General features: G+C 40.3%; 3 protein-coding genes across 3 annotated transcripts; 1 reads left to right on the forward strand and 2 right to left on the reverse strand.

Moving 5' to 3' along the window:
* Positions 1 to 475: 475 nt before the first annotated feature.
* LOC146526557 (uncharacterized) lies at positions 476 to 8971 on the reverse strand. Its single transcript, XM_085207019.1, has 7 exons — positions 8850 to 8971; positions 8445 to 8759; positions 8166 to 8369; positions 7053 to 7427; positions 4888 to 5035; positions 1404 to 1635; positions 476 to 1044 (listed from the first exon to the last, which is right to left on the reverse strand). Exons 1-7 carry the CDS (start codon positions 8969 to 8971, stop codon positions 476 to 478), a joined length of 1965 nt encoding a protein of 654 aa, XP_085063145.1.
* Positions 8972 to 9024: 53 nt separating this feature from the next.
* LOC146526558 (uncharacterized) lies at positions 9025 to 9920 on the reverse strand. The gene has a single exon (XM_085207013.1). It carries the CDS (start codon positions 9789 to 9791, stop codon positions 9210 to 9212), a length of 582 nt encoding a protein of 193 aa, XP_085063139.1. The 5' UTR covers positions 9792 to 9920; the 3' UTR covers positions 9025 to 9209.
* An 8776-nt stretch (positions 9921 to 18696) lies between these two features.
* LOC146526559 (histone H3-like) lies at positions 18697 to 19193 on the forward strand. Its single transcript, XM_085207012.1, has one exon. The coding sequence runs from the start codon at positions 18765 to 18767 to the stop codon at positions 19191 to 19193; it is 429 nt and encodes a 142-aa protein (XP_085063138.1). The 5' UTR covers positions 18697 to 18764.
* The last annotated feature ends 2153 nt before the right edge of the window (positions 19194 to 21346 follow it).

Here is a 21346-nt window from a genome sequence, read left to right on the forward strand (position 1 = left end):
AGCGTGTCATCGGCGTAACAGAGGACCTTTACACCCCTCAGGGTGCCGCCTCGCAGCACCCAGCCGTACCCGATGTTCCAGACGATCGGACCCAGCACCGATCCTTGTGGAACACCGGCCGACACCACAAACTCCTCCCAACCTCCTCCAGGAGCCGGAAAGGTCACAGACCTCCCGGACAGGTAAGCCCCGATGACGCGGCGCAGGTATGGAGGCACACGATGGTATAACAGAGCCTCCTTAATGCAGGGCCAGGGCAGGGAGTTGAAAGCGTTGGCGATGTCTAAAGACACCGCCAAGACTCCATCGCCAAGGGCCACCGCATCCTGCGCATAGGACTTTACCTCCAGTATGGCATCCACCGTCGAGCGCCCCCTGCGGAAGCCATACTGGTGGTCCGAGAGGTCCGGACCTGTCCCCTCCAAATGGTGTTGTAGCCTCCTGGCTACAACACCATTTGGAGGAAGAACAAGCGCTAAGGAAGAACTAGCACTGAATTAGCACTGAACTGTGCTAAGGAAGAACAAGCGCTAGTTATATGCTGAATAGTTTCCGGTTGTCTATGACATTTTCTACATTTATCTTTACTTATTTGTATATTGCTACATTTATTTATTTGTATATTGCGATCCCTGACAATGAATTTTCTATAATTTTTTGTTGCTATGATTTGATCTTGGATGGCGATCATAAAACCTTCGGTTTTTGGGAACAAATAACCTAATTTTAGCCATTTGTTCGAAGCCTCCGAGTCAATATGCACCTGTTCCAAGTCATGAAGGTGTCGACCATGTAGTTCTTTTTTACGCCAATTATTGAATTGTTGTTCTACATGGTCTTGAAGTGGTTTGAATGAAATTGATCTATTTTTTAAATTGATTGGAGTGAAATTATCATCAAAATCTATTATTGCAGAATGTAAAGTGCATTCTGATTTTGTGTAAAAGAAATCTCTAAGGTTCTTGACCTGTCCTTCCCATAACACTTCCAGATTTATAAGTCCTCTACCGCCTTTTATTCTTTTAATATTGGTTCTCTCTATTGCTGATTTTGGATGTAAATAATTATATTTAGTTAAAGTTGTTCTTGTTTTTATCTGAAGCCGTTTGATGTCAGTTTGAGTCCATTTTATTACTCCAAAAGTGTATGTTAACTGGGATAGCGTAAGTGTTTATTGCCTTAAAAAGATTTTTTGAATGAAGTTGCCTTTTACATATTGCATTTAATCGTTTACTGAATTCCATATTTAACTGTTTTGTTTATTTGAATATTATTTATACTATTAGATTGATGTACTCCTAGGTATTTATAAGTATCACCTGACTCCATTAAATTAAATGAAATATTTTCTTCGTTATTAACTTTACTGTCGATTTTGCCTTTATTAATATGAATTATTTTACATTTATCTACTCCAAAAGACATATTTATATCCTGACTAAATTGAGTAGTAATTTTGAGGAGAGTTTGAAGACCTTTCTTAGTCTTTGCAAAAATTTTAATATCATCCATATACATCAAATGTGTGATAGCAGTATCATTATTTAATTTATATCCGCATGATGACATAGCGTTCAGAAGATGAGATAGGAGATTTAAGGCGAGGCAAAACCATAACGGGCTAAGAGAATCTCCCTGAAAGATACCATTTTCAATATAAATTTCGTCAGTCATAATTTTGTTTTTTCCGACTGATAAATGCAGCGTAGTTCTCCATTCCGCCATGGCATTTTGTAAAAAAATTACAATAGATGGATTTATCTTATATATTTTAAGTATTTTAAGTAACCAAGAATGAGGGACACTATCAAATGCCTTTTTATAAACTATATATGATATGTGAAGATTTTTTTTATTTGTATTAGCATGTTTTAAAACTATTGAATCTATTATTAACTGTTCTTTACATCCTTTATGGTTTTGCCTACATCCTTTTTGTTCCTCTGCAAGTATAAGTCAAAGTCAAAGTCAAAGTCAAAATATCTTTATTCCATAAAAATGCTTAACATTCACTTGGACATGTCATAAAAGATAAAAAAAAATGGAAAACAAAATAACCAAAAAAAATGTGCAATTTTGACTTGAAAAAAGCCCGTTCAAATGGTTGAGGTCATGAGAAGATACAGGCAAAGAAACTCATGGCCACTCTTTTTAAATGCCAACATTTGTTATAAATCACAATTAACAATTTTAACTTAGAAATAGAGCAACTCATTTCCAAACATCTTTATCGCGAACATAATCTTTAACAGAGTAATAAGCTTTTTGGCAGAGCCTGTGCTTTACCACTTTTTTAAATTTGTTCAGTGATAAATTAACCACGTCGTTTGGAAGTTTGTTATAAAAGTGTATACTTTGACCTACGAATGAGTGAGACACTTTATGGAGCCTAGAGAAGGGCACAGCAAGCTTATTTTTATTTCTTAAATTATATTGATGGAGGTCACTGTTTTTATTAAATTTATTAATATTCTTATGCACATATACTAAGTTGTCGTAAATATATTGGGAGTGTAGTGTGAGGATGTTAAAGTCTTTAAATTTATTCCTTAGTGACTCCCGTGGACCCATTTTATAGACTGCTCGGACAGCCCGTTTTTGGAGCACAAAAATGGTATCTATGTCAGCGGCACTACCCCAAAGTAATAGGCCGTAAGACATAATGCTATGAAAATAGCTGAAGTATACTAAACGCGCGGTGTCAACATCGGTCAGTTGACGAATCTTGCGGACTGCATACGCTGCCGAACTAAGTCTACCAGATAAAGTTTCTATATGCGGACCCCATTGTAACTTAGCATCTAATGTTATACCTAAGAAAACAGTTTCATTAACTACTTTAAGTTCCTTATTGTTCATCAAAACCCTGGTTTCTACTTGTTGAACATTCTTAGTAAAGAACCTGATACATTTAGTTTTACTACTATTTAAAAGCAAGTTATTGGCACTAAACCAGTGTAATATCCTAGAAAGAGCATTGTTTACATCGTCAATTTCCAATAGCCGTCTATTAACCTTAAAAACTAAAGATGTATCATCTGCAAACAACACCATTTCACAGATATCTCTCATAAGGTGAGGTAAGTCATTAATGTACAAAAGGAACAAAAACGGACCCAGAATAGAGCCTTGTGGCACCCCCAATGCTACAGGTGACCCGTGTGATAGTTTCCCGTTGACATTTACCTTTTGAATCCTATCACTTAAATAAGAAGTGAGAAGATCCAAAGCAATGCCTCTTATACCATAGTGGTGTAGCTTCCTGATAAGAGTTTTATGCTGCACACAATCAAATGCTTTGGATAAGTCACAAAACACCCCAAAGGCATCACGTGACTCCTCCCAAGCCGCGAATAGACTCTCTAATAATTTGACCCCAGCATCAGATGTTGACCTTCCACGAGTGAAACCAAATTGACCTGTGTGCAGTAATTTATTTTTATTAAAATAAGTAAGAAGCTGACTGAGTATCAGCTTTTCAAAAATTTTACTAAACGTAGGTAGTACTGAAATCGGTCTGAAATTTGTGGGGTCTTGCGTACTACCTGATTTAAACAATGGAGTTATTTTACTATATTTCATCAAATCAGGAAACACTCCACAATCAATACATCTATTAAAAATTGTAACTAAATCAGGAATCAAAATATCAATTAAAGAATTTATGATATTAACTGAGACACCCCACAAGTCGGCTGTCTTTTTCATACTAATTGATTTGAAAGCTACACTAATGTCTGAATAATTTACATGACGGAAAACGTAACCATTATAAAATTCGGGAACATTGTCTTTAATTAACGATTCTGCAATAGTGGTGGAAGAACCTAAATCGTTTGTTAGACTGACTGGGAAAGTAGAGAAAAACTTTTCAAATGCAATGGCCACTTCCAAATCGGAATCAACAATGTGACCGTCAATACTAAGTTTAAAATTAGAATCTTTCACCCTAGTTCTCCCAGTCTCGGCATTAACAACCTTCCAAGTGGCTTCAATTTTATTATTACTATTTCTGATTTTTGTTTTAATAAATAAAGATTTAGCAATTTTGCAAACTCTTTTGAAAATTTTAGAGTAAGATTTTAAGTACTCTTTAAACTCTTCATCACTATTAAACTGTTTCTCATAATATAACATATACAGTGTCTCCCTACTCTTATAAATACCTGCTGTGGCCCAGTCTCCAAAGATAGGACTATCAGTAATTGTAATCTCTTTGGGAGTAAATATTGAATGAAATTTATTAATAAAAGAGTAAAAAAAAGAATTGTACAAAGAATTGGGAGGTAAAGTTATATCTAAAACTAGTAAATTAGTTAGTAAACTAACTCTCATACGTTCCAAACGACTAGCTGTGACAGGTACAACAGCAATTCTTTTCTTAGCCACCTGTTTTTTCTTACTATAGAATTCTACTAGCTGACCAGAGTGGTCAGAATCCAATTTATTAATAATGCTTTTGTAGCATGGAATAATGTCAGTAAATATGTTATCTATACAAGTACTAGTCGTAGGAGTTATTCTGGTTGGCTCCATAAATAAATTAAGTAAATTGTGTGACTTAAAAAGACTTAATAAATTAATGGTGGGACTAAAACTTTCCAAAATATTAACATTAAAGTCCCCACACACTAACAAAGGCTTACCCGACTTGGTAAGTTTGCTTAAGGCCTCATCCATTACTTCTAAAAATAATTTTAAATTGGCGGAGGGAGGTCTGTATACACATATAACAATGAATTGCTCTAATTGAACACACGCTAATTCGATAGAACATTCTACAGAAAGGGACACAATATCTTTCCGTTCCTTGAACTTAAGGTTCTTGTTTAATATTATAAGCGACCCCCCGTGTATTGTGTTGATTCTGCAGAATGAGCTTCCTACCCGGTGGTTTCTGAAATTAAACATGAGCTGGTTCACCTTTAACCAATGTTCAGTAATACACAAAATACTAATTTCCTCCGAGTTCATGAATAATTCCAGCTCTAGCTGCTTGCCCCCCGTCAAGCAACAGATGTTCTGATGAACTAATCTAATAGAATTAACATTTTTATTATTATTTTTGCACGGATATTGTGATGATGTGCAATGTGCGTGATTATTGTAATTTAATTGTAAAGCTGGCTGGATCAAATGGATATTTAATAATAAATTAGAGCTAGAGGTTGCTACCTCTGTTGTCTGAGAAATTAATTTAAATGTTGAGAAATGTCAACAGAGTGTAAATTATTAGACATAATGTCAGAATAAATTGGAATGTCAGTCTGCTCAATAGAAGCAGTTGAAGTAGTAGCCAAGTTCTTGGCTGATAAGTCAAAATAATAGGATAGCACAGAAGCTATCTGTCTCTTAAACCTATGACCAAAATAATATTTACTTTGAGTCAAAAATAAAGTTTTACTAACTATTTTGTTAGTGTCAATTATATGAAATTTGTCATTATATGTACTTATTGTGTGCAGAGTAGAGTTTAGCTTATATCTGTAATTATTTTCCGCTTCTGGCTGATTTTTACAATAAGGAAATGTAAACAAAATTATTTTACTTATATCTAAGTTTAATAATGACTTACAATACTCATTTAACTGGTTTTTGTTTAAATTTCCCCTATTACCCTTAGCGCGCACTGGTGACTTTTGTCACGGTGACAATAAACTTTTTGTCACTGACATGTCACCATACTTTTCGCCACTGCGCGCACTTGCGATGACAGTGACGAAATTTTTTACATTTGATAAAATGGATCTCGAAGAGATGGTTGTCTGTGCACTTATATTAAGAAATAGAAAAAAAAGCAAATGTAGAAAATATTGGCTTTTAACTTTTCATTTGTCATAGAGCAATGGCCTCAACTCAATTTCGTCAATCAGTATTGTCATTGTCTATTTCATCTTCATGAAAACACACGTTTTGCCTTGGTGATGAACTTGACGCAATTATTGACATAAAAATTCGGTGCTGCAATGCAACACGCTGCTGTTTCATGTTTATGCGGAAGACGACTAGTATGGAAACCGCAAGGGGGAGGTGACATTTAGTTGCTAATGCGCGCACGGCCATACAAATCTATGGACGCGGTGACAGTTGCGTCACCGGCGTGTTGCCGGCCTCCGCGGACAAAAAGTCACCCAATTGTCACGTATCCAAATGCGCGCACCTTCATTAAGTGTAATGTACACGGTGACAGTCGCGCAACAGTCACGGTGACAAAAATCACTAGTGCGCGCTATACCTTACTTGATAATATAACAAGTTTGTCACACTTATTAAATTTATAACTTAAACTTCTCTGCATGAGAACTTCAAAGGATGCTGACGGATAACAAAAACTAACAGCTGACTGTCCCGGTAAACAAGAATTCAAAATTGAACCCATATTCCTTCCAATATCATCACTAAATAAAACTATGTTTTGTGCATTAACTAATGAACTAGGTTCATGAATTGATGCACGAAATGACTGCTGTGACCTGAACCTACTACTACTATTATTATGAAGGCTGTCACACAAGGGGTTGGTCAAGGGGACACACACCGGAGTACTTGCAGGTGATTGCTGTGATGAACGGGCACGGATTAAAGAATCAAAACGTTCAGTGTTATTTGTGGACAGTGTAATAAGATTGTCCATCACCTTGGAATACTCTTGTATTTCGTTCAATGAATTGACATACTTTTTATTAAGTATATCAAGGGAGTCTTTTAAATAATTAATTTCACTTTGTAGTGCTTGTGTATCAGCTTCATAATTTAACCTACACTTATTTAGTTTTTTTGTGCACATTTCTAAATCATCATATAGTTCCAATTTCTCCTTACTTAATTTTGCACACTTGGACATATAACTATGTTGTTTTATTAATTTTTTAGTTTTGACAATAAACTTATTGATTTTTATGTATTTTTTTAGTTTGTTTCTACTGCAGTGAGGCAGACTTGATCCTTTTTTAAGATTGAATAACGATGTGTCATTCTTGGTGAGATCAATAATTGAGTGACTATGTCTGTCCAACACAGGAGAAACCAACTGCGGGGCACTCTCAACTAACTCATTATACAAGCTAATATTATGTGACACGGTAGCATTCTGAGCATCCTCCTGTAACTTAGTAATGAGTGTGTGAGCCTCTTGCAGCTCCTGATCCAAGGTAGTTATCCTAATAAGGGCCTGCTCATATTCATCGCTGCACCGGTCAAACTTATCTACTAAATCTTTGAGAGTATCCCGTTCCTTTACAATTGTTGTTAATTCTATGTGTATAGCAGTCATTTCTTTCTTAAGCCTAGTGTTATTGTCTAATAATTGTAAAAGTTCTATTTCATTATCTTGCCTTTCACACTGTAATTGGGCACACAAATCCTTAGTGTTTTTTAATTCTTGTAAAGTCAGTTGGAGTTTGGACTCCTCCTGACGAGATAGTGCTCTGCGAGTCATCATTTTGAGTAAAGTATTTTTTGAGTAACGTTAAGGATTTGGATTATATGCAAATAACGGGTAGTTTATGCACGACGGAAAACTAAGCTTAAACTACTAATTTACGCAATTAAACCACAATTAAATCAACGTTATATGGTTTCTATAGCACCTAATAATTAAAAACAATGATAAAAACGCGTACTTACAGTAAAATATACATAAATATTATGCCGGCATACTACCAGTCACTTACACAAAGAACACTTTACAATTCACAATAAAATCTATTTAAAACATAAAAACTATTATAATTACGTAAGTAACACTATTTGCTTAATTAAATTTAGCAATTATTGTGGAAATGGGCTTCAAATTGAATTAAATTATATGAAATTAAAATTCTCAGTCGGAATCAGCTGTTAGCACCGGGGTTGCCAGAAGCGGAAAAAACTATACTATACTATTTTCAATTATATGTTTATTAATTTTTTGTGTTATGCAAGCTGTAATAAGTTTATAAATAGTTGGTAAGCACGTGATAGGTCGATATTGGGAAGGGTTTATTGTATCACTATTTTTAGGAAGCATATAAGTAATTCCTTTTGTAACAAATTTTGGTAGCACTTGCTTATTATTGACAATATCCGTAATTATATTAACTAATATATCATGAAGAACGTAGAACTTTTTGTACCAAAAGTTGTGAATACCGTCTATTCCTGCTGCTTTCCAGTTTTTAACATGCCTGACTACTTTTTCAATATCTTCTCTGGTAAACTGTACAAATTCCATATCGCTTACATCTTTCCATCTATTTTCCACATCACTCAACCATTCGGCCTCCTCGTTATGGCTTTCCTTCTTCTTCCATAAATCTGTCCAGTAGTTTGTGAGTGCTTCTTTTTCAGGTATTTCACTATTAACCGCATCTTGTTTTTCGTTTAAGTTCCTATAAAATACTTTCTCATTCTTATGAAATAAAACATTATCTATTTTTATTTTTCTCCGTAGTGCTTTATTGTACCTTGCTAATCGCTGAGATTTTAAACTTAATTTTTGCTTAAGCGTATCAAGGAATTCTTCAGGTCTACTGTTTTTGCTTTCGTGTATAGAATGAACTGATAATCTTTTAAAAATATCTTGGACTTTTTTAACTAATTTTGAAGATCTATTACCATTTATATACTGTGTCACTCTTCCTAAATCGGCTCTTAATTTTTTAATATGTAATTCAAGTTTAATTTGCCATGCAGGTTTTTGAGGTTTATGGTTTGTAGTTGGTAAATTTGATTGCAAGTGACGAATATTATATCCAGAATGTTCGGCTATTACTAATGCACTACAGTAAATTAAAGTAAGAATATGGTTTAAATCAGAATCTATAAAGTAAAATTGTTTAAGAATTTGTTTATTAAATATATCTAAGTACTCGTATAGCCTCTTATTTTCTTTTAGTTTAGGCAATTTAAGACGGGCTGTGGGATCTATTCCTGTATATTGAATAAGAGCAATTTCCAAATCATTAGTTAATTTATTGATATTTAGTTGCATCTTATAAGGACTTTGTTCCGGATTTTGTTCATGTTCTAATTGAAGTGTTTATAGAATGTGTGTACTATGTGTTAAGTAATGAAGCACGTGGCGTTAGCGATATAAGCAAGCGAGCGACAAGCAAGCGAGAGACATGCGCTTCGCGTGTGTTACAAGAAACGACTGACCGACCGGTTTGACCTATGCGCGAGCGCAAGTCGATTCTTCATCAAGCCACACCACCCACCGCCAGAGACTGTCAAGGGCGATAATAATCGGGAAACCGAACAATTCGATTTGAGCGAGTTCGCTTTAAGCCATCTTGAATGGGAGCATTGGAAGAAAAATCAGGATTGGTTTTAGGAGTAGGCGTGGGAATAGGATTGGGAGAAGGATCGGACAGTATGTAGGCTGGTTTGATGCGGTCTACTGATACTGTCACGGTTTTACCTTTTATGGATATTTTAAATGTTTTATCACCACGTTCTAGAACTTCGTAGGGGCCGGTGTAAGGTGGTTGTAAAGCACCACGTAAAGAGTCATCCCTAAGAAAAATGTGAGTACATGAAGACAGATCCTTAAAGATAAAAATTTTGCCTTTGCTATGCCGCGCAGCTGGTGAGGGCTGCAGCCTTGAGGCAAATTGGCGAAGACGTGAAGTGAACTCCGACAAATCCGTGGAATGGGGAGCTGCGGCCTGGAAGAACTCTCCAGGTAAACGCAATGGCTCGCCGTAAACTAGCTCAGCGGATGATGATCGAAGGTCATCTTTAAATGCACTACGTATGCCAAGTAATACCAATGGTAATGTATCCACCCAATTCGTATCTGCGTGGCACATTATTGCTGCCTTTAACTACCTGTGAAATCGTTCCACTAGCCCGTTGCATGCTGGGTGATACGCGGTTGTTTTGCGATGTTTAAATCCGATCATTTTTCCAAGGTATTGGAAAAGTGCGGATTCAAACTGTCGCCCACGATCAGTGACAATATCCATAGGACATCCAAATCTGGATATCCAGGATATTAACGCCTTCCCAACTGTTTCAGCCGTGATATCCGCCATAGGCGTGACTTCCGGCCAGCGGGTAAAACGATCCACAGCAGTGAAGCAGTAGCGATATCCCTGTGAGATAGGAAGAGGTCCTATGATGTCAATGTGAATAAAGGCAAATCGCGCGCGAGGTAGATCGAAAGTGCCTAAGGGAGATGACACCTTTCTTCATCAAGCCACATGTTGTTAATGATGTATTTGTTTGAGTTGAGGCGTGAGAGGATAATAAATATAATATAATATAATAAGGAAATATTTGTCAACGTGTGCAGAGGTCAAGTAAGGTCACGGGGAGTCATATCACGATTTGAAGAAGTATTCTTTAGATATTTATTATTAAGTGTTTCTCTTAATACAACCCACTACTCGCAAGGTATTTAATTAAATTTAATGCTGTATCAGGTTAGTAAAATTAAATAGTTAATTTTACACGTGACATAAACACGAATTTGTTCATGTAACTAGGTAATTGGTGAAGTTTAGTCATTTTTGAGTAAGATTTGAGAAATATATTATAAATACTGTACAATAATACAATACAATAAAACTCTTTATTGTACACCCAAAAAAGAAATAGTAGAATACAAGTACAGTAGTATAGTAGAATACAAGTACTGTAATGTTTATAAATTTAATATATTCAAATCTATAAATATTCACTCAAGTAAGACATTAATTTATTAATACAGTTTACTGGTCACATTAGTTCATTGAACTTTCATTCTTTGGTTTAACAGCATTCATTAACAAACATTGTTACTTTTAATTTAATTAACAAAGTCAGATCATTAAAATACTAGTCAAAGGCTTATAATTTGTACTTACATGTTTTACTGTGTCCTTTTTCTATTTATTTAGGTAGGAATTGTATTAATTTAAGGTTTTACTGTAAACAATTCCAGGTGATAACACTTATCTCCCATAATGCCTGAAGAGAAGGAATTCATTAAGAGACGCGGAAGCTATAAGGGTCGGCTGACACTGTTCGTCAGTTATATTAATTCATTGGATCCTGCTTCATTGACGGCTTCCGATATCAGTGAGTTACAATTAAAACTAGGTAAGATCGAAACTGTTTATAATCAGTTTGATGAGGTTCAAACAAACTTAGAATGTTTAGATGTGCTAGATATACAATTACAAGAACGCATGTCATTTGAATCTCATTATTTCACCTGCGTTGTTAAAGCCCAACAATTAATAAAAAACTTTCAACGAGATGATGATAGGTCTAAATTAATCAATGAAGTGTCTCATATAAATAATCATAAGCTGGTCAAGTTACCCACTATTCAATTGCCAAAATTTAGGGGTTCTTATAGCAATTGGCTCGAGTTTCGAGATACATTTACCAGTCTCATTCATTTAAATAGCGAAATTGATGATATAAATAAGTTTCATTACTTGCGTGCTTCGTTAGAAGGGACTGCTGCAGTTGTCATCGAGTCAATTGAATTTTCAGCGAAGAATTACATCACTGTATGGACTCTTTTGTGTGAGCGGTTTGATAATAAGCGATTATTAGTTCAGCACCACATCTCAGCTTTATTTCATATTGAGGTAATAAATAAACAGTCCTCCTTTATTTTTAAAAGTGTAATTGATCAGATAAATAAAAATATTCGTGCGTTAAGTTCCCTTGGGGAGCCCACGGAACACTGGGATACACTTTTGATATATATTATTACTCAAAAGTTAGATGCGAAAGCATTCCGTGACTGGGAGGAGTTCAAAGGTCGATTAGATAAGGATCAACCAATTACATTAAAATCACTTCTTGATTTCATTCGTAATCGCGCTGACTTATTAGAGACACTTGAATCTCACCATATTAAATCGTCAGTTAATAATAATGATAATAACAGTAACTTATTGAAACCTTCAAGGTATAAAGCTATGATTTCATACCACAATGTTGAGACTATACCTTCTCCATCTTCTTTATCTTCTCCATCTAAAACACTGTGCCCTAAGTGTAACGGTGAACATAACTTGTCTAATTGTTCTAATTTTCTTTCATTGAGCATTGACGCGAGATTACAAGTTTTATCTACTTTTAAAATATGTTATAATTGTTTTAATAAAGGACATTACGCGAATCAATGTAAAAAGTCAGGGTGTAAATTGTGTAAACGTAAACACCACACTCTTATTCATTTGTCTGGTTATAAAACTAAACAGAAAGGTAACCGACAGGTTAGCGTCGATGGCGCACGCACATCTAACGGACCTTCTAGGTCAGGCTCCGAAAACGGTATTGTCTTATCAACGAGCGTTACGTCACCGCTCCCGTGCGCTCAGCATGAAGTATTGCTGTCTACTGCACTTATTAAAATATGTGATAAGAATGATCGTGAAATTATTGCTCGCGTTATTCTCGACAGTGGTAGCACTTCATGTATTATGACGGAAGGTTTATATAGTAAGTTGAATACACATATAACTGAAATTGATAAATCCTTAATGGGCGTTAACAGCGTACTGTTACATGTAAATAAAATGTGCACAGTTTCAATAAAGGCATTAAATAATAAATATGCTACTAGCTTGCAATGTTTTATTTTACCATCAATTACGTGCCATCTCAGCAATTAGATTTATCACAGTTTAAATTCCCATCCAATATTTGCTTAGCGGACCCGAACTTTCATTCACCTGCCGGGATTGATATGATATTAGGTGCTGATGTATTTTGGGACCTATTAGGTTCTCAGCGCATAAAGTTAGGTCAAGGTCAATGTACCCTTACGTTATGTGAAACTAAGCTTGGATGGTTAGTATGTGGTTCAGTCTCATCTAATCAGTTGTCTAATGTAAAATGCAATTTAATTACCACTGATGAGTCACTTCAACTGAACACATTAAATAATAATGTAAAAGATTTAAGTCGTCGAAATTTTGGAAAATACAGCCAAGGTTTTTACAGGAGGATCCATTATGTTGGCCAGTCACGGTGAACTCTGATAAAATTCTACCTGAATTACGACTAGAAATTTCATTATTCACTACTTCCACGAGTGAAATGTCTTCCAATAATAATCAATTCATACATTTTAATCGTTTTTCAAATATGTCTAAATATGCCAAAGAAGGCCCCCGGGATCGACGGAGTGCCCAACAGCGCCTTTAGACACATAACAGGAAGACTAATCGCAGCTATGGCCAGGCTCTTCAGCGCAATTCTACGCCTGGGCCATTACCCCCAGGCGTGGAAGGAGGGCCTGGTCATCATGATCCCCAAGCCAGGAAAGAACCCGCAACGTCCGGACGGATACCGCCCCATCACCCTACTCAACACGATAGCCAAACTGTTCGAGAAGCTCCTCTTACCGCTTCTCTCACCGCACCTACAACCGCGGCCCGAACAGTTTGGCTTTCGCAGCGGTCATTCAACTCCGCTGCAAATCGCACGAGTAATACACTTTGCAGCGGCAGCAATGAATAGGAAGGAGAGTGCAGTTGCAGCCTTCCTGGACGTCGCCAGCGCATTCGATCGCGTGTGGCACCCAGGTCTATTATTGAAAATTCTTCGCGCCGGCACCCCGTTCCACATAGTGCGCGTCCTCGCCGCCTTCCTCGAAGGCAGGACGTTCCGCGTCAGAGTGGAGAGTGCAATATCCAGCAGCCACCTGATCGCCGCCGGGGTACCTCAGGGCAGTATTCTCTCTCCTGCCCTCTACACCTGGTACACGGACGATATCCCTACAGAGCAGGGCTCGATGTTGGCACTCTATGCCGACGACATCGCCCTGCTCACGAAGAGTCTAAACCCGGAGCACGCCGCCGCCAAGCTGCAGCGCACCCTAGACCTACTGCCGGGCTGGCTGTCGGAGTGGAGGCTCACTCTGAATGTGGCCAAGACCCAGGCCATCTCGTTTGGGTGCCGACTGAGACCGCCTCCTCCGCTGAACCTGCTCGGCCAACAAGTGCACTGGTCGCCCACCGCCACCTACCTCGGTGTCATCATCGATCGCCAATTAAAAATGAATAAACACATAAAGAAAGCCGCCAATGCCGCCAAAGTGGCGCTCTTCATGTTGCGCCCGCTCCTCCGCTCGCGCCTTCCGCTGCGGACACGATTAGCGCTCTACAAGAGTTTCGTGAGGCCCCACCTCACATATGCAGCCCCGGCCTGGTACGCGCTTGCAAGTGCGCCCCAGCGCAAGGTTCTACAGGTGGTCCAGAACGTCGCCCTCCGGCGCGTTACCCAGGCTCCCTACTACGTAAGAAACGCCACTCTCCAGCGCGACCTCAATATAGAGAGCCTGGAGGTACACATCGGCCGGCTTGCGCGCAACGCATACAGCCGCGCCGATGCTTCGGACCACCTGCATATCCAGGACATAGCACCGTGGCATACCAGGCCACCAGATAGGATGCGCCTACCAAGGGATATCCTCACCTTACCTAATTCCGACTCCTGAGCTGCCCCTTCGGTCGCTGGTCGCCTAAGCTGGGCCTCTCACGGGAAACCGTGAGTCTCACCTGGCTTGGCTGACCGCCCAGGGGGCGCCAAAGCTCATCCTTTCTTCTTATAAATGAAACGCTTGAGTCACAGACACGAATTAAAATTTATTACAAAAGCAGAGTATTACATACTTTATGGTAGGTGGCGCCACTAGTTTGTTAGGAGTGACATTGCAGATACAAAATTGACATAAAATAACACCCCCACTTATCGCAATATTCACTATACAATTTTATAAAAATTATTCTATACAAACTATGCCAAGAAGCAACATAAATTTATAATGTTTTGCCTTACATAAACTTTTAGTTAAAATATCTGCCGGCATGTCAGCCGATGGTAAATATACTATTTTTACAATATTATCCTTTACCAAATCACGACAAAAATGATGTTTGATATCTATATGTTTGGTACGTTTATGAAAAACTGGGTTTGCACACAGCTTCTGAACACCCTGGTTATCATTGAAAAGACTAAATGTGTACATTTGATTAGTTATTTCAAATTGCAGGCTTCTCAAGTATAATACTTCCCTACATGCTTCAGATACACCAACATACTCTGATTCAGTGCTAGAGAGAGCTACACATTTTTGTTTTCTACATTCCCATGAGATAATGCCATTAGATAATAAAAAACACATACCAGTATATGATCTCCTATCTACAGAGTTAGAGGCCCAATCAGCATCTACATAGCCTATTATTTCTGAATTACCTTCTTTACAATATTTTATTCCATAACATTTAGTTTGCTTCAGATATTTTAACACTCTCTTTGCGTACTCCCAATGCTCTTTTGTGTGACAATTATTAAATTGACTCAAAAAACTTATACAGTAACTAATATCTGGCCTAGTTAAGACTGAAAGATACATCAAACTCCCAATTAGTTGTTGATAAGGCACATGACTATTCATACCTACTTGACCTTTATTTACATTTAATTTGACCTCCATAGGAGTATCGACAGTCTTACAATCACTTAACTGAAATTTACTCAAAAGTTGATCAACATATGTTTCCTGACTCAAAGTTACATATCCTTTTTCTCTATTGAAAGTTACATTCATTCCAAGACATTGTTTTACTTGGCCTAAGTCCTTAATGCTAAACTTATTAGATAAAATCTGTTTCAAGTTCTCAGTCTCAACTTTATCATTAGAAAATATAAAGAAATCATCAACATAGACTGTAACAATGATCTTACATTTACTGATATCCTTTACATACATACATGGCTCTATTTTTGACCTTTTGTAACCATTACTGACTAAACAATTATCAACCTTTTTATTCCAGGCTCTAGAGGCCTGCTTAAGTCCATAAATGGCCTTTTTAAGTTTCAATACTTTGCAATCAGAGCTACTACTACTATTATAACAATCTGGCAGTTTCATATAAATAGTTTCTTCTAAGTCACCATTCAAGAACGCAGTCTTGACATCTAAATGGGTAACATTTAAATCTAACTTTACAGACAATGCAAATAATAGTCTTAGGGTTGTATGTCTCACTACAGGTGAAAATGTTTCGGTATAGTCAACACCATGTTTTTGGGTGAAGCCCTTAGCAACTAGACGAGCACGGTAATGCACTTTATTTTCACCTCATCTGAACAACTTTCCTGTACCTCTAGAATATTCTCTGTTTCTATCTTCTCCAATACTATAACATCCCGACTTGTAGTGATGACATTTGTCTTCGGGTTGTAAATCCTGTACCCCTTGACATCATTTGAATAGCCAACAAGAACACATTTTTCAGACTTTCTGTCCCACTTTAGTCTCTTTTGTTTCGGCACATGTACCATGACTGTACTAGCAAAAACACGTAAATGACTTACATCTGGCTTTCTGCCAGTCCATACCTCGAAAGGAGTCTTGTAATTTAATGATGTGGTGACGGTCCTGTTCTGTAAGTATACTGCAGTATGTGCTGCCTCTGCCCAAAACCTTTTCTCAAGACCTGCATCGAACAACAAACACTTGGCTTTCTCAACAATAGTCCGGTTAAATCGTTCTGAGAGACCATTCTGCTCAGGTGTGTATGGGTTTGTTTTGTGATGTACTATCCCATGCGACATCAAAAAATCATCAAATTCGCTGTTACAGAACTCTAACCCATTGTCACTTCTCAAGATCTTTATGCTGCAATTAAGTTGATTCTCAACCTCTGCTTTATACTGCTGAAAGCATTTCAAAGCCTCTCTCATCTTTTGTCTTTAAAAAATAAATATAAGTCATACGACTAAAATCATCTATGAACAGCATAAAGTATCTGGAACCACCTATTGACCGGTTTTCCATCGGCCCACAGAGATCGGAGTGCACAATGTGTTCCTTGTACTTCTGCTACCTTCTTTGGGAAAAGGTAAGCGGCTTTGCTTGCCCTCACAGCATGCAACACATGATGACTTTGATATGTCAGTCTTCCTGTCAAGTGTCAATCCCTGAACAGCATCTTGCATCTTGTTCAAATACTGGCTGTTGACATGACCTAGGCGTCTATGCCAAACTTCACTGGACACCATCACTGCAGCTAATGAACAATTATCTGGCTTGTTCAGTTTGTACACACCGTTCAACAAACTTGCTGTAGCTACCAGTACTCCTGCTCGGTTGAAAATCTGACATCCATCATTGTTAAATGAAACTCTGTTTCCTTTCGATATAAGTTGACTAACAGACAACAGATTTGTAGTCAACTTCGGCACGTATAATACACCTTCTACTGTAATATCGTATTCACAGGCACGCGTTTTTGTTGTAATTGGCACATCTCCAGTACATAATACAGGTATTTTATCTTGGTTTGCCACGACAATTTCCTTGATCTTGTGATTCCGCGACATATTTAACAACCATTCCTCGTTCGCGGTAAGATGAACACTCGCCCCGGAGTCAATATACCAATCACTTTTGCTAAAATCACCATTCAGGAACACGGCTCTAAACGCATTACTGCTTGTACGTTCATTTTTATTTGTATTCGACGTTTTTTTTTTGTTCGAAAAAGTACACTGGTTGCGGTAAAGTCCTGTTTGTTTACATTTGTAACATGTAATAATTTTTGGTTTTGACTTTGACATCTGCGCGTTGTCTCTGGTCGCAGCAGTGCTACCAACATTCCGATTCTTCTTATAACTCACAAAAGCGCCACCGGAATTGGAAGCGCTGTTGTCGCTTTCCCGCGCGTTTCCACTTTCTTCCATATCCAACAACTTGGTTTTAATGGCGTCCGCTGTTAATGGTATGCCGCAATGTTCAATCGCCATTATCATGGGAGTATATTTGTCTGTTAACCCCGCTAACAAAAGCGATGCGACCCAGTCATCATTAATTTTGAAACCAGTACCGCTCAATTTTTGACTGGTTTCAATGATTTGTGTCACGTACGAAGTCATTGAAACGCTATTTTCAAGTCTGATGGAAATCAAACTCCTCAGCAAACTGATTCTTCTTGTGAATCCTGAGTCATCAAATAGGTTTTTCAATTTCTTCCACAGCTCATGTGTCGTTTGTACACTTTTAACGTGCACGTACAGCGACGGATCTATTGTCAGAACCAGCTTGGCTCGAGTTTTCGCGTCACCTGCTGCTCCTATTCCTGCTGGTACAGTCTCCGACTTGATGCAATCGGACAATCCCTCCAACACTAAGAAATTCTCAGCCGCGAAAGCCCACTCACTGTAATTCTCCCGACCTTTCAATTTAGGCACATTGACAAGATAGTTCGTCGTCATTTTCAGAGTTCAATGTTATCACAGCTAATCTCAATCTGCAAAGTCTATTTCCACTAGGATGTTTTAGGAAAATTGCGAGAGAAAAAAAAACTAGAATTATCTGGGCCCATAACCTCTTATAAATGAAACGCTTGAGTCACAGACACGAATTAAACTTTATTACAATAGCAGAGTATTACATACTTTATGGTAGGTGGCGCCACTAGTTTGTTAGGAGTGACATTGCAGATACAAAATTGACATAAAATAACATTTCTAATAGAAAAATTTCCTTCCTCACCCAAATTTAACCCCACGTTAACCCATTCTCCCCCTTGGCTCCAAGGCCATCACACAACGACGCGGCTATTGTCATAGTCGCCGAAAGAGACCACAGTTTAAGGGCATTCGCCTTGGCACTGTTGCCCGGCGTGAACACATTCACACGCTGGATGAAGAAGATACGGGCTTTTTTGAACACTTCCAATATTACTTTGGACGAAGCGAGACGTGCCCGCGCGTAACAGTTCACTTCAGTTCAGTTCAGTTCAGTTCAGTAGTGCAAGATGGCTCGTACCAAGCAAACCGCCCGCAAGTCCACCGGTGGTAAGGCGCCGCGCAAACAGCTCGCCACGAAGGCGGCTCGCAAGAGCGCACCTGCCACCGGCGGCGTGAAGAAGCCGCACAGGTACAGGCCCGGCACCGTCGCCCAAAGTCAAAGTCAAAGTCAGTCAGAGATTCGTCGCTACCAGAAGAGCACGGAGCTTCTGATCCGCAAGCTGCCCTTCCAGCGTTTGGTGCGCGAGATAGCGCAGGACTTCAAGACGGACCTGCGGTTCCAGAGCTCCGCCGTTATGGCCCTCCAGGAGGCGAGCGAGGCGTATTTGGTGAGCCTCTTCGAGGACACCAACCTTTGCGCGATCCACGCGAAACGCGTCACCATTATGCCGAAGGACATCCAGCTCGCCCGCAGGATCAGAGGAGAACGTGCGTAATTGCTAGCTAGCTTGCTTGCAATACAAACGAACAAACAAACAGACAAACAATATACACGATTGTGTATATTGTGTGTGTTGTGTTGTGAAACCAAAAGGACCTTCTCAGGGCCACAAATTATTCTGATATTTATATACATTGTCGTTTCATACGTGTACAAAGAACCGTCTGGCTGGCTGGCTGGCTGGCTGGCTGGCTGGCTGTCCGTACGTACGTCCGTCCTCGTGTCGCACTGTTCATCTGTACCGGGCAATATTCAATTCAATATTCAAACAAACTTACATACTAATAATACTTAATTTAAAATAATAATAATAATAATAAATACAACATACTTGCACTTGCAACGTAGAGAGATAGAGAGATATTATATTATATATTACACTATCTATCCACGATAATCATTTATATATAGATATTATTTAAATATATAAATAATTATGATAATTGCGTGTAATATACTATACTATATACTATAACTTTTATTTTAATTATTATTGTTATCATCATTAGCATCACCCCCCCCCCCCCCCCATACGCATGACCAACGAGTGGAGCCGAACACAGCCGAACGTAGAGGGGGGGTATATATTTAGAGAGGGTCAAAAAATATGCGACAGAGGATCGCCGCCCGCCGTCGAGTAAGCACCTCTGCGCACTCCAGCGGCACGAGTCCTATTCAGTACCGAGAAACTCTTCATTATTTCGTGTTGAAATTGCCGTTGAGTTTCGCCAGCGCCCCGTGGCGCCGCGTCGGACACCGACGCCCTCGCGTCGCATATCGATCTCGCGATCGCATTACGCGATCGATGACTGCCGCGTGCGGGCACTAACGACGCCAGCCAGCTCACCATGAGCGGCCGCAGCGGCGCGCAGCGAGACCGCTCTCGCTCGCGCCCTCGTGCCACCGCGACCCCAGGTCGGAGTATGCCGACCGTCGAAGCCACCCCCCCCGGCCCTGCACCCCGCAGGCCTCCCCAAGCCGAAGACTCACTGCGGACACCGGAGGCACGCGATATTACCGCGTGCCCTCCCGACGCTCCGCCCACTTCCGCTGAGAGGATGACCGCCCCTTCTGAGACGACTCTGACATCGATGACACCATTGCCGCAGCGACCCTCCAGGGCCGCCTCCAGGGAGATGCCGCAACCGCAGCGCTCCCCCTCCGCGCCACCCCGCGTCGAGGACGAGCTTTCGCCGCGGTCGCGCCTCAACTCGGACATGCTCGTTGTGTCCGAGTTGCAGAAGCGCGGAGCTCTTTCCCGGTCGCTCATGGTACATATTGCCATGTACCTGAACGACAAGGGAAAGGAGCTGGATCGCGCCGGCGCGGCCGCTGCCGCCGCCGATCCGCTGTTGGGCGTTCCCCCGCTAACGCCCGTTAGACGACCTCGGCCCTCCGACGATGCCGACGAGGAGGCTGCCAAGCGCGTGTGCGCGCAACCGCGCGCCGCACCGCCTCCCAACCCACGCGACCCCCGCCTACGCCAGCGGGATCCTTGGACTATGCCACCTGCCGCCTCCAACACCACCGACAGCCAGCCGGATGCCTCGAACACAGGCACCTTTGCTGACGCGCTCAGGGCCCCCGGCCCGGGCCCGAGCCGCACTGCTCCGGCCGCAGTAACGACGCCGGCGCCGGCCACCGCTTCGGCCGCGCCTCCACCACCGAAACCGCGCTTCCCGCCTCTCGTGGTCGAGAAGCTACCCGACTGGGCGCGCCACTTCCGCGCGCTCCGCGACCGCCTTGGCCATGCCCCCAATGCACGCCCCTTTGGGCAGGGTGTGCGCTTCTCTCCCGAGTCCGAGGAGGAATACCGCGCTATCCAGCGCTACCTCTCGGACCTCGAAAAGACGGAGCGCATCTCCTGGTTCTCCTACGCCCTGCCCGCGGAGAAAAGCAGAAAGGTAGCCATCAGGGGGCTACCTGCAACAACAACACCCGACGAGATTATCGACGCACTACGAGAGCTCGGCTTCCAGGCCGAGTACGCCCGTCCAATTAAGGCAAGGATGGGCCGGCCTGGGTGCATATTCTTTGTGATCTTCGCCAACACCCCGGACCTGGTACCCGGCATCTTTCAAATCTCAGAGCTTCTCAACATGCCGGGTGTCAAAGTGGAAGCCTGGAGGAGCAAGCGGGGCCCGGCGC

The sequence above is a fragment of the Heliconius melpomene genome, unplaced genomic scaffold, assembly GCF_056956725.1.
Source record: "Heliconius melpomene rosina isolate 202511_hmr_F unplaced genomic scaffold, ASM5695672v1 ptg000026l, whole genome shotgun sequence".
NCBI classification, from domain to species: domain Eukaryota; kingdom Metazoa; phylum Arthropoda; class Insecta; order Lepidoptera; family Nymphalidae; genus Heliconius; species Heliconius melpomene.